We start from the raw sequence: 17,656 nt of genomic DNA, 5'->3' as shown, positions 1-17,656 counted from the left end.
TAGGTTAGGTTGCAAAGATTACAGAGGTCCGATGGGAGTCGCTTCATGTAAAAACCTGACTCACCCTATCCAAGATCCATGGTCAAGAGCTTACCCCTGGCTTCTTTCCAGAGTGGTGAGGATGCAACCTATGTGATTATTTTCCAATTCATATGTTTATTATTTCGTAATTCATTATCAACTTTCTTTGTAATAAGTCAATGAAGCTTTATTTCATTTTTACGGAACAAAACCATTCCAGGATTTTCTGTTCATACATATAACCACGTCACCTTGCGGGGTAGACCAACAGTCTTGAAAAGACTGATAAGCCACGTTTAGTTGCTTAGATTGATGATAGAATTGAGTTTCAAATAGTGAAAAGTTATTAGCCTATCGCTATTTCTGTTCAATGCTTAGATATTTTTTTTATAATTATACTTCGTAGGTCAATATTTGATACCTATGCTTAGCTATATTCGATAAAAAATTAATTGCAAATCGATAGAAAACAACTCCCGATCTTATAAGTATTTCCAAGTGATTTCAAATGAAGGTGAAGTTACTAAATAACAAGTATTATTATTTGCAAACGTCTGATAGGGACAAAGTAAACACAAAAATTTCAATTAAAGTGTATAAAAATATATATCATCAGTTTTTGAAAGACTTAAAACTATTCCATTTAATAAATTACAATTTACATAACATAATTGATCATCAATGTAATAGATAGGGTGACGAAACTTAAAACGGCAATGTTCGCTGAATCTGGTTCACCATCATCTTCATCGCTTTCACCCTCGCCATCACCACTGCCATCCCCACTGCCATCACCGCTGCCGTCACCACTTCCATCACCATCAGTTGTTGCTTCAGTTGTAGCTGATTCAGTTGTCAAGTCAGGGTCAGTTATTTCTTCAATTATATCTTCGACATAACCAGTCTCGAAATATTGGGCCAATTCGGGTATTCTACGCTCTGACCATTCTAGATTGTTCCTTGAAGTCTGAATTGTTGCGTTGACACTATTGTAGACCGATGCTCCTATGAATTCTTGGTTTTGATCGATCCATCGCGAAACCTGCAAGATGTTTTTAATGATCACTTACTTTGTTTGTTTGTTGCGTTTTTGTACATAACAGAACTACAGAAAACATAGTACATATGATGAAAACAATTAATACACATCGCATATCAATTTTTCTTATGATAATATTGTGATTCTATAACATTATTTTGTTCCATTGCATCCTCATAGGATTGAATGTCTCCTTTTCGAGTAAAAAGCTAGAAATACAATAATAAGTATTTATTAAAAAAAGCTTACCAAATCGAAATCTTCTTCATAGAGAAGACGTCCAGCAATACCGTTCAAAGGTGTCTGAAGGCTGCCAAATCTGAAAAAAGAGGATGATATTTTCTTTCTCTTCCTAAATTTCTTATGTGTGGATCACTTAATTTTACTTATCAAGTATCGTAGATAATCGAATTGATATTAAGATTATATCGGGATGAGAACACAAACGAGATATAAATTAAAACTTACGCGTTGTGAGCTGCCTCAAAGTGGTTGGTAAGCCAATTGAAAACCTTCATGGTATTGTTTTCATTTCCTCCCACAGAATTGCTGTACGCTGTTGAATAATCTTGAGGTCTGATGACATAATCTTCAGCGACTATCGTACTGAGGAACCTCTCAAGGCTAGCAGTATCGGAGGTGCAGCCGGCGCTTTGGAGCATGACAACTTGGTCATTAGCTAAATCTGTTGCCAGATACCGCTGCCAGAAGTAGTCAAAATCTTGGGCATCGCCTGTCCTCAAACCAGAGCAGTAAACCCATGACCGCAAATTCGGGGGGATCCTTAAAAATATGACAAAATGCTTAGAAAACTTACGATTGAAATTACAGAAAATATTGCAATAATATTCCAATTTTCACACGACACACTACAATTCTCAGCCTGCAATATAGAATGGGTTATGGAGCAACATTTTGCAAAAGGTACTAGCAATTTGATATATCATTCCTCATAATGGCACCAAAGCTGTATCAGCATTGAACTTGATTTTATTTGAGTTCGAAAATTCTATTTTTCACTAGTAATTGTACAATGACATGAGCAACTTACATTGCGAAAGCCTATAAGATATAATATTTTTTCAAATTACGGTTGCCATCCATGGATGTATACAATATTCTATTCTAAGTTTGGATAATTGTGAAGTTGACGTTGTTGAAGAAAATGCTGCAGTGCAGTTTGTTACCACTTCTTCTGCACTGACGGAAAGAAGCGGCAGTAAATTTAGTTTTAAGTAATTTATTTGACGTCAACCAATGTTGTTAAACCATACGTTTTGACAATTATTAAGCGATAAGAAGTATCCTATAATAATGAATAAAAATTTTGAATTTGAATTTCACTAATTTCGAATTGATATATTTTCGTAAAATTGAATATTATCATTAAACGTCATTGAGATTTCGTAAAATTGATGCTAATCGTTGTAAGTAATGCTTGCTAGTTATTGAGAAAATATCAGTGAATCTTCTTACACTCCGCCATTTCTCCAATTGTCAAAGTGAGTGCGGGCTGCTTGGACACAACCAGGGTGGTCGACGTTGCAAAGAAACTCCATAAGGTACATTCTGAACAGGCCATCCATGTAACTTTCGTTAGCAACCTCATTATACCCCAAACGGTTCACGGCAGCTGTACTCCATGTATGAATCATTTCCTGAAAACATAAAATGAGCAATTATACTAAGTACAATAATACATATGGTTAACAGCACTTCAGATTGCGTAAATGGCGACTTAGGGGCACGTTCATCAAGTGCAAGTTTCCATGCTGTTTTGTCAGCGAAGAAAAATTTTTGCGTATGTCTTTCCTTTTCATGCACATTGTTATAGTTTTTTAGGTGATTAGCCAGAAACTTATCACTATCTGAATCTCAAACATTAAGTCATACAGGGGAATGTGGCGTGTGGTGTGTTAATTTATTATTTATTTTATTTAGTCTTTCGGCTGTTGGCTCTGTTCCCGTTAGATATAAAGACGAAATATGTATGTTTTGTCGACTTAATCTATTTGTACATACGTGCAATTTTTGTAGATTATCAGGATCATGAGCCAGTCTTCTTCTTACAAAAGAGAATCCATCGATCGCAGCTAACCATGGGGCATATTGGTCTTCGAATTGCAAGAAAGACAAAATGTTATAAGCCCTCTCATATCGCATTACACCGGCTCTTGCAAAAGCGAAAACGTCATTAACAATCTGTAAAAAGATTATTTTGTTTTAAAGACATGTAAATGATACTTAATGGGAATTTTATTAGTGGGTTTGGAGAATATATAATCTAATTATTGAAACCGAAGTAGTAGGATATACGCACAGCTCGTGAAACAATCTCATGGTGCAAACTGGTGCTGCAGTGGAGGCCGTTGATATAAAATAAAAAATAAATGTTGGAATGCCATAAATAAAGCGGGAACATAGTAAAGGTCGTGAAGCACCAGTGAACTAAACCCTAGCCCAAAACAGAGCAGATTCTAATAGTCCTACAGAAAACTTTGAAAAGGTTGAACAAGATACTGACGATGATAACAGAAAACTACTTGTTTTGGAAGATATTTAAGAAGTATATAGCAGGGTTATTTGGAAAAATGAGATGTTTTTGTCGAAATAATTTGCTAATAAAATAATACCTGAGCTTTGTTGTATTCGTGGATGGCGTTCCTTTGAGTATTGTTTCTTAGGGCTCTGGTTAACAGGGCCCAGTTAGTGTCGTCGTAGTTGACTCTGTAGAAACCTATAAAAAAATTGATTGATAGCTTTTTGCAAGTCTTGACGCTGCAATTAGTACTAATCAACTTGTATTTAAAATAGAAGATTAAAATAAGTAGACTTTAAGAATATATATGACAAAAAAGTAATTACAGTTTATGAAAATTCATAAAGTTGTATGAAAAACGAATAATATAAAATCAATACTGCGCCATGGTGATTATGATAATAATAATTTTTCATTAATTTATCATACTTAATAAGTAGTGCCATTGTACTGAATTTCTCTTTATTTTAAGTTTTATTCTTATTTTCTTGATGTACATAAATATATAAATAGATACTTATGGTAATTGTTATTAACACTGAGTTAATTATTGGTAACATTTTATTAATTTGTTTAATTAAACCATTGCTCAAGATCCGTGTCAAAGATAATGCCATTTATAAAATCATTAAGATAATGTCATTTATAAAATCTTAATTTGATCAAAATCTTAAATATTAATCAATTCTATCATTACGCCAAACAGCTGAACGCGGCCTATCAATCTTTTCATAATTGTTGGCTCTGTCTACTTCGTACGGGTTATAGACGTGATTTTAAGTATGTATGCAATCTTAATCTGTTGGTAATAATGATTTTACCTGACTCTTGTTTGTTAAAGATGACCCACTCCAATCCAGTGGTGCCTCGATCGATAACTGTGACCTGGTCAGTGAGGAATTGTGATGGTTTGAGGTTGTCAAAATCGGCATCATTCTCCCTGGTCCAGGTAATGGGGATATGCCAAAGGCTTGGGTTCTGTGAAACTCCGGTGTTACGCTCCCAACGAGCCTAAAAAATTTTGTTCATGATTATTTCGGAACATTGAAGGTAATCTAATTTATGATTAGGAATATTACAACCGATAAGATTTATGAAGTGATATTATGATGAAAATGTTTCGATGACGCAAAAAAGATGATAAAAATATTAATTTATAATGATTAATACGTAAAGATTGAGAATTGAGAACACGCTAGACTTACTCATAAACGCTAAAGTCTGTCTGGTCTATCTGCAATGATTTCACGTCTTAATAGCTAGATTGATTATGATGAAGTTTAATTATGCGCGATCTACATATTTTAACATAGGCTTCTATTTTCTGGAAATTGCCATATGAGGGAAGTCCGTGCAAAACCTTATTCAGTGCATGAACCTAACAATTTTATTTTTATTAATACTGGAACTGTTTTGAGAGATCCCTTAAAAATTCTAAATAACATTAAACCCTAATTTTGAAACTGTAAATACAAAATGAGACCTGAGTAACAGTCATGCGTCCAGTTCGCTGATCTACGGACACGGTCAATAAAGGATGACCGGCCTTCTCTGACCAGGTTCTGAAGTACTGGTCAATGGTGATGCCACCATATGCAGAGAGGGCATTATCATCAGCAGCGGCTCTGTCTAAGGCACTAAATAAATGATGCGGTTCGGCGACGTCGAATTGTCTGAAATAAATGAGGGATTGTGAAGGAAGAGACTTCATTATACTATAAAATTTTCATTCATTATCTGTTTACTGCTGGAAAAAAGGCTTATCGGCCTATTTAAAGCGGCCTGCATACAGCGACTGTTCAGTCAGTTTCTCAAACTACTGTTCGTGGAATATATCTATACTAATATTATAAAGCTGAAGAGTTTGTTTGAACGCGCTAATCTCGGCAACTTCTGGTTCGAATCGAAAAATTCTTCTTGCATTGAATAGATCATTTATCGAGGAAGGCTTAAGGCTATGCAACATAGCGCTGCAACTATAAGGAGCAAATAAATTATGGAAAATGAAAAAAACGGGGAAAATTTCTCAGGGCAAATGGGCAATAAATTCATTCTTCAGGGCATCAGTGATGCCCAAAATAACTATTCCACGTGGACAAAGTTGCGGGCACAGCTAGTTGAATTATATAGTTGCTTTTTAATACCATTCTACCCATTTGGAAGACAGTGGGACAAGTAATGGAACGGTGTTTCTTCTAAGCACTTTGCTGCGGCTTGCTCAAGCTCTATATCAATACGCTTATCCAAGACCTTAGGCTTTATCTATGAGTTTCTTTATCTCGAAAATTTATTACTAAACCATTGAAGCCATCGGCATATAGTAAGATTGAAAAGTTTCGTCTACATTTATGAGTATTGGTAGGGATAGTAACTTTATATTCTCTAGTGTTTGACGTCATTGTTCTATCAAGAATAGAAATACTTGCAGAGTTAACAAGTCTTATAAGCTAGTACAACACAAGATACCCTACCTTTCTCTAAGATAAATTCTGAGTCCATTAAGGTAAGTCTGTTCTCCAAGCAAATGCTGTGTCATTCTGAGAACTGCTGCGCCCCTGGCGTAGGTGATGGTTGAGAAGTGCGCACTGACGCTGGTGGGGTCATTGACCGACAGGTCTGTCAAGGGATGTGCTGAGTCAACTGAGTCAGAAAACATGGCCACTTGAACTTGTTCCACGATAAAGCGGGTAGCGTACCCAAGTTCTTCACGTACCTGTTTTGGAATAAAGAATCTTTAAAAGTGCCGTGTGGTTCCCGAGACTAAAACAGAAAAGAATAGGATCTCCATATCTTTCCCGTGGATGTCGTAAAAGAAGACTAAGGGATATGCTTTGAAACTTGGGATTCTTTTTTTAGACGATGGGCTAACAACCTGCCACTACTTGAATCTCAATCTATCATTAAGCCAAACAGCTGAAGGTGGTCTAACAGTCTTTTCAAGACTGTTTGTTTGCTCTGTCTACCCTGCAAGGGATATAGACGACAGCATATGTATGTAATCATTAAAATATTTTTATATAAATATTTATGCCAGTTCCAGTCACAACCATACAATCACGCCACTTTACTAACGGGCTATGCAGAGACAGGAAATCAATTTTTAATCTTTTCCGCGATGGTAGTTTACTTACCGAGCCAGTGAGGTAGTACTGGTAAAACCTGGCGAAGCCTTCATTGAGCCAAAGGTTATCCCACCAGGCGCAGGTAACTAGGTTTCCAAACCACATGTGAGCGATCTCGTGCGCCACGATGTTGGCGACGCGCTGACGGTAGAAGTGATTGGAGTTCGCCTCGTCATATAGTATCAGGGCCTCTCTGTGAAAATTAAGAACATACATACATATGGTCACGTCTATATCCCATGCGTGGTAGCCAGAGCCAACAGTCTTGAAGACTAAAATGGCCACGTTCAGCTGTTTGGCTTAATGATAGAATTGAGATTCAAATAGTGACAGGTTGCTAGTCCATCGCCTAAAACAAGAATCCCATCCCTTAGTCGCTATTTACGACATCCATGGGGAAGAGATGGAGTGGTCCTATTCTTTTTTGTATTGGTGCCGGGAACCACACGGCAAAATTAAGAACATTTTACTCGTTCTTGAGGAAAGCTCCTGATCGGCTTGATTTTTTCCAACCTATTGAACTAATATCGTTGTAAGATCGTCAGTTTGTACAAAACCTAAACTTACTATACACTTAAACCTTCCTCAAGAGTTGCTCTATATATTGTTGAAAACCTGAAAATCTGTCCCGTACTTTTTGAGTTTATCGCGAACAGCCAGACAGACAGAGGCGGCGGGGGACTTTGTTTTATAATATGTAGTGATTTTCTACTTTGTCTTCTCTAGTTCGTGCCGAATGGTTCCCGGCACCAATATAATAAATAATAAGACTACTACATCTCTTTCCCATGGATGTTATAAAAGGCGACTAAGGGGAAGGCTTATAAACTTGGGATTCTTAGTTTAGGCGATGAGCTAGCAACTTGTCACTATCTGAATCTCAATTCTATCATTAAGCCAAACAGCGGAACGTGGCCAGTATTTCAAGACTGCTACAATACAAGATATGTATATGTCATATTAACTTCTAACTATATAGAGATTGTCAATATTTATTAATTCGAAATTATCTTCACTATTAATTAGGTTGAAACTTAATTTTATAATTATATTATTTTTGGCAATCAATTTTTATTTAAAAATGTATTTACTAAGCTTTATTATAGAAGTTAAAAACATTTCAATTTCGAGTCAGCTTTGTGAGTCTTATTTTATTCACATGGGCTATGCTTTTTATTATTTTATTAGGATTATACCCACTATTTAGGAACTTTTCCTTGTAGCTTTCCGCATGGTGATGGATAAAAACTTTATCAATGTGATAACGTTTTGAAGGAATCATTGTTTTTAAATGATTAAATATTAAGATTACCGATAAGCTACAGGAGGTTGCGTTATTCTCGAGAAATACACGGGTAATTAAAATTATAAAAAAATATGAAAAAAAATATAAAAAAATATAATAAAAAACTTAATTAAAAAAAAAATATTATTAATGATGGAGATAATTTTGAGAGATTGCAGACGGAACCTGCTTCCCTGTTGATAAGGAAATCTTACCAGCATGCGCTTGGAGTAGTGGTCCACACAATGTTGTTGTTTTTTATTATCATTATTGACAAATCGCTCTGATTGTGGATGTTGAAAAAGTTAATGATTACAAAAATATTTGAGTAATTTTGCAATTGTTGTATCTGTACATACAGATCTCAGTGTCAAACGTGGAACGTAATATTTACCTTAGTTCAATCATAAGTGACGCTTTACAAAATATAATACTTTTACTTTACTTTACAAGAAAAACTGAGTCTCTAAAATAAAATGCCATATATAATATAAATAAAATATATGATCAAAAGTCTAACAATAAAGAAATTACATCTTTTCAAAATTGGAGACTAAATAAGAAGTTGTTCAATACCTGTACGTCAACAATCCCCAATTTTCCATAGCACCAGCTGAGAAGTCAGGAATAGCGGCTTGTTTCATGTCAAGATTCGTTTGCATATCATAATATGAGATGTTTGTTAGCTGTTCCATAGCTACTAATAAATCCTCTCCAATTTCAAGGGCCCAATCCCCGGTGCCCGCTGCGTTATCTCTTGCGTAGATGTCAAATGGTCTGTCGGTGTCATTGCCCTCAGCTATTTTCTCGTAATTAGACACGATAAAGGCTAAGAGGTAGGTCGAAGTGTAAGGTGTCGTTTCGAAAGTTTCAGCGACTCGGTTGGTGTCAGTTAAACTGAGAACAAAAATTATGTTTAAGCAAAATTTTTGAATCATCTTGTTATAAGTAACTTTATTGCATAGAAAATTACATAGTTACAAGAAATAGTTTATAGTTATAAAAGAAATAAATCACTTGCAATGCAATGCAATGATCTTATTTTTGTTTTGAACAATGGCTTAAGATGTATGCATATAAATATTATAATGTTACACATTTTCTTTTATTTCTAGGCTTTTATAACACATTGTGAGTTAGCTTAATAAAACTAATATAAATCTTAATAAAAGTAATTAATGAAAACTAAAAGATAAAACTATACATGGCTTAATGAAATAATAAACATATTTATTAGTAAATTTATATGCTATCAAAAACATCTTGTAAAAAAACCAAGTCTCGCAGCTCAGTCTTTCTACCGTAAAAAGTTGTGAGATCCATTTGCTCGACTTGGCGGGGGCACTGCCGTGCCCCCAGATTTGTCGCATTTGAATTATGAAATTGCCGACTTGTTAATTAAACGTTTTGATTTAGAAAGTATGATAACAAGGTAGTAGTAAATTTTTCCCCTATTTTAGTAATAATTAAATTATACCTTCCTGGCTGCACTAAGTAGGCTATATGTTAATTTTGGGTCGAACTTACTCTGTGTTTTAAAACATTAATAAATATAATAAATATATACGAGAGAAATTACACTGATTGAGTTAGCCTCGAAGAAAGTTCGAAACTTGTGTTACGAGATACTAACTCAACGATACTATATTTTATAATAAATACTTATATAGATAAACATCCAAAATCCAGGCCAATCAGAGAAAGTTCGTTTCTCATCATGCCCTGGCCAGGATTCGAACCCGGGACCTCCGGTGACACAGACAAGCGCACTACCGCTGCGCCACAGAGGCAACATTTGAACCAACTGGCCCAAAAGTGAACCAAATAGATGGTATTTAAACTGGCAAGTTTTTTAACAATCTACAAACTATTGATACTCACTTCGTCGTTTCTCTGATAGGCATGTTGGAGATGGTTGGGCTGAAGTCAGCAGGCCTGATGATGGTAATGTCGAAGTGGGCTTTAAAGCCAGGCTCGTCATAGCAAGGGAATGCTTGTCTGGCGTGATGAGGTTGGAACTGAGTGGTGCCCATCCATCTGCAAAGTATTTCTATGTTATAATATTCTTATAGGCTTACAAACTGTCTGACATGTCTGAACATGTCTGACCACTCCATCTCTTTCTCATGGAAGTCGTAAAAGGTGGCTAAGGGAAAGGCTTATAAACTTGGACTTCTTCTTTTAGGCGATGGGATAGCAACCTGTCACTATTTGAATCTCAATTTTATCTTAAAGCCAAATACGATAGCTGAAAGTGGCCTATCAGTCGTTTCAAGACTGTTGGCTCTGTCTACCCCGCAAGGGAAATAGACGTGACCATATGTAGGTAGGTATATATGTATGAATGTATGTTAGTTTTTAGTGGTATTATTTACATAAATGCTTATTAATGTATTTTTATCATTAGCTTCAATAAATTGACGATGGAAAAGCTGATTGATATAATCTTATCTTTATTAGCGACAATATAAGTTGAATAATAAATATAGGCATGCTTTATGTGATAATTTAGGGGGCAATTATTGTACTTAAAATGCAATAAATGGTATATTATTAATCGTCATGTCCAAGATCAAGAGGTCCGCCAATGACCCTAATCCAGGAGTGGATAAATCAGTTTTTCTCGAAACTACAAGGGAACTTGAACTTGGGAATGCCGTGTGGTTCCCGGCACCAGTACAAAAAAGAATAGGACCACTCCATCTCTTTCCCATGGATGTCGTAAAAGGCGACCAAGGGATAGGCTTATAAACTCGGGATTCTTCTTTTAGGCGATGGGCTAGCAACCCGTCACTATTTGAATCGCAATTCTATCATTAAGCCAAACAGCTGAACGTGGCCTTTAAGTCTTTCCAAGACTGTTGGCTCTGTCTAACCCCGTAAGGGATAAAGACGTGATCATATGTATGTATGTATGTATTTACTTGTTTTCAGTTGTGCAGGTGTTCTAAAGATGTTTGCTCTCATCCTAAGAGACAGTAAAGCTAGAGAAACACCTTAATATACAATTTTCTCCTAGAAAAATATACATTATTAAGATTATTCATGATATAAAATACTTACTTGTTGCCGCCATTGTCCCGATAAAAACTCCTGTAGAATCCTCTCATATTTGTTTGTAGGTTGCCAATAAAGTTAATGGTGATGGAGTATTCTTCGTGCAATTGCAAGGCTTCTGATGTACGCAGTCTCAGAAAACTGTATGGCACCTCGCAAACTCTGTTTTCTTCAGGTACCAATATGTCATCTCCTAAACCACTTACAGATGAAAGGCTTACATTACCAATTGTGAGGTCATTGCAGTGCAAAATGATCTCGGTAACATTTTCTTCAGTGACATTAATTCTTATTGTCACTAATCCATCGAAGGTAAACTGCCTTTCAACTGTTGGTGCGTTATCGAAGTAAGGTGTAAGAGATACTTCGTAGTGTAAAGGAACGGTCGTAGTTGGTAGTCTGTAGGCTGGATTTCTGAGGTTTTCTGTGAAAGTTGTCCATTCTTCTTCAAGGTCTGGGACGGGACTAAAAGTTAGGGTGTCCTGAAGAAGGACTATTCCAATGGCGAGGAAAAACCAGCGACCAGTCTGCGAGACAATTTTTTCTAATTAATACATACATACATACATATGGTCACGTCCATATCCCTTGCGGGGTAGACAGAGCCAAAAGTCTTGAAAAGACTGAATGGCCACGTTCAGCTATTTGGCTTTAAGATAGAATTGAGATTCATCTAGTGACAGGTTACTAGCCCATCGCCTAAAAAAGAATCCCAAGTTTGTAAGCCTACCCCTTAGTCGCCTTTTACGACATCCGACATCTAATTAATAAATGTTACTATTGCACAAAATCTTCTGTCGATTGAAATGATTTGATTACCTATGTGATTACATAAAGATCGTCGCATAGGTACAAAGCCTTTCGACAAACCCGAACATAATAACCAAAATAAAATAAAAAAAGTAAATAAGATGAACGAGTGATACGTGTTGACTATGAAGAGAATGAAAAATAAACTATTTTGAATACTGAAATATTATTTACGTACCATCGTCACGCTGGTTTCAAAGGATAATGGGCATATGAAATTAAATTCTTCGATATTATAATTTGCTAATCAGTCGATATTGCTTTTGATATATTTTATCGTAGATAAACGTCAACTTGTGTATCACTATCTTAATCCGAGTGAAAATACAGATTAAACAATTAAAACTTATGAACCAATTTGTTTTTATAATGTTGATGTTTTGTTACTTATTACAATTAAATATGTCCATGATCTTAAAAAATCTAGATTTGTACATAAATTTATCGTTACCAAAAAAATAAGAAACTTTTGATACTAATTATAGAAGCAAATAAATAAATCAAAATCTAATAAATTCATTTATCGAAGTATAATATGTGGGTACTTAAACTTTAAGTAAATAGTAATTTAATAGATCTAGTATGATAATTAATTAATCTCGATTCTACACTATAGATAGTACCTACTTATAACATTTTGCCCGGTAATTACTTGCGTCATATTGTTATTTCTAGTTTTTTATTTATTTATTGCAATATTTATAAAATTCTTTTGATTAATAATCGTCTTTTTCTTATTTCTTCTTATTTGATTAATACTCGTCTTGGTTCACGTTTCAGCTTTCTCTCTCTCTTATCTTTGATACAAGTAATTCACTTTACACAGTACATTGACTGACGGCTGATATAAGCAACATTATAGTGAATCACAATTTTTATAGTATTTCCTTTGAAAATAATCGTGTTTGAAGATGATTTTGTTGAATACATCAAAAATCATGAATGTTTATGGAAATCACTAAACAGTAGGATATGGAAAAAATAAAGAAATTATAAAAATATTTCAATAATTTATTACAATATTTACAAAAATATGGGTACACTTATGTTTATTAATTACTATTTGTAATATTCTTATTCAACATTCAAAAACTTTTTAAATATTTTCAATAACATTACATTCAACCATAGCGTTTCTATAAAAACAAATGAAAAATTACTGCGAGCTGACTAAATATAAAAGGGTATAATTAAGGATACGATTGAAAAAAAATAATACTCTTACTTTGCCCTTTGTGCAAAAAATTGTATATTGTCACAATCTCACTAACTACAATTACAAGGCTAAGTTCACAATAGCAACAGAAACAATTGCCACCAATGATAATGCTGACGCCACAGCAGAATCTGGCACTTCGGGCAACTCAGGTATCGGAGGGGGAGTAATGACTGGTCTTACTTCAGTTACTATAACAGGGTCAGTGGCTGGAATAGCAGTAGTTACTTCTAGATTATCACCTCCGCTTTCGATATAGTTTAGAACGTCATCTAAGACTTCATTGACCCAAACAATACTGGACCTAGCACTCTCGGCTCCGTTGATGACGCTGTTGTAAGAATTCCCAAGAGCGTTCCGGTTCTGTCTTGCCCAAAGTTGGAACTGTGGATAACAGATTGATTGAATGTTTGAAACGATCTGATTAGAGAATTGTTTTTTTTAAATCTCATTTAGTTAGATGATTTGGCTCACACAGTTTTTGCGTACTATTTATTTATATTAAAACTTTATTTTTAACAACAGATACCGACAAATTGTATAGGTATAGAATGTGCTTGAGCCAAACCAATAAAACGCAGAAGAAGATAATGTTCTATTCCGATTTGTGATCAAGTCTTTAGATTTAGTGACATCAATATTATTATATTGTGGAACAGTGTAGTGAAAATCAATCAGTAGAATAATGTAAGTTTTGCATAAGTTAATATAAAAAAAAACTTATTCATTCGTTCATTTTCACTGACGGATAGACAGATCTAGCAGACTTGAAAGACTAACAGACTTCGTTTAGCTGTTAGGCTTAATGATAGAATTGACATTCAAAAAATGACAGGTTGCTAGCCCATAAGAAAAATTACAAGTTTATAAGCCTATCCCTTAGTCGCCTTTTACGACATCCATGGGAAAGAGATGGAGAAGGATGGAAGGGTCTTTTTTATATTGGTGTCGGGAATTACACGGCACGGCATATATAAATAATAATTTTGTTAATAGAAATACATACCTCTTCCACTTCTTCTTCAGTTCTCAGCCTAGCGCTGATGTAAGACAAGGGAACAGCAACGCTGGAGGTTACATTGTACCTGTTAAAAAAAACAACTGTTTAAAAATGTATTGTTAATTTACACACAGGCCGCTTACTGAAAAGTTTTAATAATTTTACGTATCGAAAAAGTACGATCGTCAATTGTTAATTTTTATTTGACATTGGGCTAGCAACCTGTCACAATTTGAATCTCAATTCTATCATCAAGCCAAATAGCTGAGCGTGGCCATTCGGTCTTTTCGAGACTGTTGGCTCTGTCTACCCCGCAAGGAATATAGATGTGACCATATGTATGTATGAATGTAAACTTATAAATAATTGTTGAAGTTATATTCGATTTTAAAACAAACGAATTAATGATTCAATGAATTTAAAAAGTTAAAACACACTTACGCAGCTTCGAGCAGCTCCAGATTTTCTTGAACGTAACTGAATACAATTTGGGTGTTGTTCTCGTTACCAGAAACGGCGGCGTTGAAAGCGGTGTTGTAATCTTGTCGTCTGATCAGGAAGTTCTCTTCAAGAATTGCGTTTAAGAAGCTAAAAAGAAGATAATAGTTATAATAAAATCGTAATAAGAGTTCCTTCAATCAAATAAAATTAAATCAAAGACAATGGTACAGATATTGTAGGAATAAAAGAACATAAAGAAAGACACTTACGTCGTGAGACTTGGTACGTCATTGGTACAACCAAGGGCGGATAGGATGAGGATCTTCTCAGTATAAACGTGGTGTTGCTGGAATCTGTTCCAAAGGAAGTTGAAGTGCTGGGCGTTGCCTCTGCGCAGAGCGTTGCAGTAGACCCAAGTGCGGCTGTCAACTGGCACTCTAATTGTGAAAAACAATTAATTAGGAACATACTTATATAACGAGGGGAATATGGTTTTGTTTTTGTTGATACTAACAAACTACAAGATGTTGACGCAAAGCTAGATATGAATAAGGATTAAAATAAAATATAAGTCACTTCCGAAAATTCACATGCAACTGATGCCAAGAACAAAACTATATTTATCTTAAAGATAAATTGCGTAGTCCTGTTAATGCAAATAAAAAATATTTCAGTATGAATTTTTGAATTTTGGAATTATTGATATTGAAATTTACTTACTCGTAATCGGTAACGGTCATCAGATTAGCGAATTGCGTCTCGGCAGCTTCTATGCAAGCGGGAACTCCGATGGCGCACATTGTAGGCGCAAGCTGCATCCTCTTGTATGACTGCATGAAACTTTCACCCTCAGTAGGGTAGTAAGTCACATTGTTCATCACCGCCGTAGACCAGTTGCCAATAAGGTTCTAAAATGTTATCCATAATTAGGCTCTATTTACATTGAAATGTAAATGTTTCTAATGGTACACCATTAGAAAACATTTCAATTAGTACTAGTGCAAGTGTAGTTTAAAATTGTCAAATTGACTATTATTATATATCGTATGTTGTTTATTACAGGAAAATGGTAAATTACCATGTTTATTTGGATAAAGCACGATTAGTAATTGATAATACAATAAAATTAAATAGGTATCATTCATAAAAGTATCATGTTAATCGTACTTACTTCTAAAGTATTTAGGTAAGGTGTTGATGCGAATCTGTTCCTGAGCCAATTGAAACCTGTGATGGCGGCCACCCAGGGGGCGTAGTCGGTCTCGTATTGCAAAAAGGAGAGGATGCTGAAGGCCCTGGTGTAAGACATGAGGCCGGATCGGGCGAATTGGAAGACGTCATTGACAATCTGCAAAATGGTACATACATACATATATATAGTCACGTCTATATCCCTTAAGGGGTAGACAGAGCCAATAGTCCCGAAAAGACTGAATGGCCACGTTCAGCTACTCGGCTTAATGATGGAATTGAGATCCAAATAGTGACAGGTTGCTAGCCCATCGCCTAAAAAAAGGATCGCAATTTTATAAGCCTATCCCTTAGTCGCCTTTTACGACATCCATGGGAAGAAGATGGAGTGGTCCTATTCTTTTTTGTAATGGTGCCGGGAACCACACGGCAAAATGGTATAGTCTATATACTAGAGGCATATTCTGAAATCTCTGTATTTGTTTGGGTTATGCTGGTAAATTTGATTTGGCGAAACTTGAAAATGCAATAGGTATTCTATTGAAACCTGACTCCAAGATCGTAATCAATAAGACTCCGGGCTCTTTTACAGAGAGGTGAGGATTTAACCAGGACTAAAGCCAGGAGTCAGCAGAAATATCCAATTGAAAGAGTGAATATCACATAAATTATTTAAAAGCAAAGGTACCTGTGCCTTGTTGTATTCATGGATGACTGTTCTTGCTTCGCCTTGCAGAGCTAAGGCGATGAGATTCCAAGTATAATCGTCGTAGTTAACTCTGTAGAATCCTTAAAAACAATTAACACACTTTTATTATCTGGTAATTTACTTTATTAATATTAAGTTTAATCAGTAGTCAAGTTAATCAACGAAACACCGCGTACGCTTAGTCTTTTAAAGACTGTCGGTTCTGTCTTCCCCGTAAGGGATATTGACGTGATTATATGTATGTAAACATCTTATCAGTCCAGCCCTAATTAAGCTTTAAGTTTGTTTTCACAACATGTTTTGCTTTGTATTGCAATTAAATATTGCCTAATAATTTATTATCTGCCAAAAGTTGGAGTTCACGATCTAAGACCGCGAAAGTCAGGAAATCTCTTGTTTCAGTTTTATTAATTATTAGGAAAATTGGGTTTTGGGATCTTTTGTTTCTTTCTGTATTTATTAGCCAAAGTATGTCTAGTACCTGTCTGCTGAGTGTTGAGAACGACCCACTCGTTGAAAACATTCGCGTCAATTGTCATGGTGGCTTCTGTCATTATGTGCGTTGGTTTGGTATTGTTGAAATAAGGATTGCTGGCAGCTACAAAAGTAATAGGTACAATCCAGTTCCTTAGTGGGGTGGAATATCCATTGGTGATGTCGAAACGACGCTGAAAAAAAAATGTTAATAATTTCGTTTGTAAATAATCGCATAAATGTGGTTTCAAAAATTAAAAGCCACCTAAAAATAAGATGATGCCGTGTGGTTCCCGGAACCATTAGAAAAAGAATAGGACCACTCCCCATCTCTTTCCCACGGATGTCGTAAAAGCGACTAAAGGATAGCTTTTTAAAGGCTGGTGACTCTGTCTATACCGCTGGGGATATAACCGTAGTTATACGTACATATGTAAATATAAGAAAGGTGAAGATTTTTAGAAAAAAAAAGAAATTGATCTTAAATATATGCCTGTAGATATCAAAATACCTGAGAGATGAATAACTGGCCTGTTTGCTGATCAACTTGAACATTGAGAACAGGGTGACCACCTTGCTCAGTCCAGGTCTTGTAGTAGTCAATGACTGAGAAGTCAGGCCCGTACTCTGAGATGGCGCCCGCAGCAACTGAAGCATTTTGGAGCGCTTCGAATAGATCAATCGGCAAAGCGGTACCAAAAGCGCTGAAAATTATATAAATTGACAATTCATCCGAACCTTGAAAACATAGT

At 35.4% G+C, this 17,656-nt stretch overlaps 1 protein-coding gene across 1 annotated transcript in view; it reads right to left on the bottom strand.

Annotated features, from left to right (window-relative positions):
* Positions 1–602: 602 nt before the first annotated feature.
* LOC106130332 (uncharacterized) overlaps positions 603–17,656 on the bottom strand; it is a 56,316-nt gene continuing 39,262 nt past the window's right edge. The window contains exons 19-40 of the mRNA XM_060945906.1: positions 17,416–17,608; positions 16,912–17,098; positions 16,410–16,510; positions 15,702–15,878; positions 15,251–15,438; positions 14,800–14,967; positions 14,531–14,677; positions 14,096–14,174; positions 13,153–13,473; positions 11,070–11,590; positions 9,888–10,043; positions 8,583–8,903; positions 6,731–6,914; positions 6,071–6,312; positions 5,083–5,272; positions 4,421–4,610; positions 3,694–3,797; positions 3,083–3,262; positions 2,537–2,718; positions 1,529–1,843; positions 1,310–1,379; positions 603–1,063 (exon numbers count right to left, since the gene is read on the bottom strand). Coding sequence (XP_060801889.1) covers positions 680–1,063; positions 1,310–1,379; positions 1,529–1,843; positions 2,537–2,718; positions 3,083–3,262; positions 3,694–3,797; positions 4,421–4,610; positions 5,083–5,272; positions 6,071–6,312; positions 6,731–6,914; positions 8,583–8,903; positions 9,888–10,043; positions 11,070–11,590; positions 13,153–13,473; positions 14,096–14,174; positions 14,531–14,677; positions 14,800–14,967; positions 15,251–15,438; positions 15,702–15,878; positions 16,410–16,510; positions 16,912–17,098; positions 17,416–17,608 — 4,600 coding nt within the window. The 3' untranslated portion in view covers positions 603–679. The remainder of the gene's footprint in view (positions 1,064–1,309; positions 1,380–1,528; positions 1,844–2,536; positions 2,719–3,082; positions 3,263–3,693; positions 3,798–4,420; positions 4,611–5,082; positions 5,273–6,070; positions 6,313–6,730; positions 6,915–8,582; positions 8,904–9,887; positions 10,044–11,069; positions 11,591–13,152; positions 13,474–14,095; positions 14,175–14,530; positions 14,678–14,799; positions 14,968–15,250; positions 15,439–15,701; positions 15,879–16,409; positions 16,511–16,911; positions 17,099–17,415; positions 17,609–17,656) is intronic.

This window comes from Amyelois transitella, chromosome 9, assembly GCF_032362555.1.
Source record: "Amyelois transitella isolate CPQ chromosome 9, ilAmyTran1.1, whole genome shotgun sequence".
Lineage (NCBI taxonomy): Eukaryota > Metazoa > Arthropoda > Insecta > Lepidoptera > Pyralidae > Amyelois > Amyelois transitella.
This window is presented reverse-complemented; position numbering and strand designations above follow the sequence as displayed.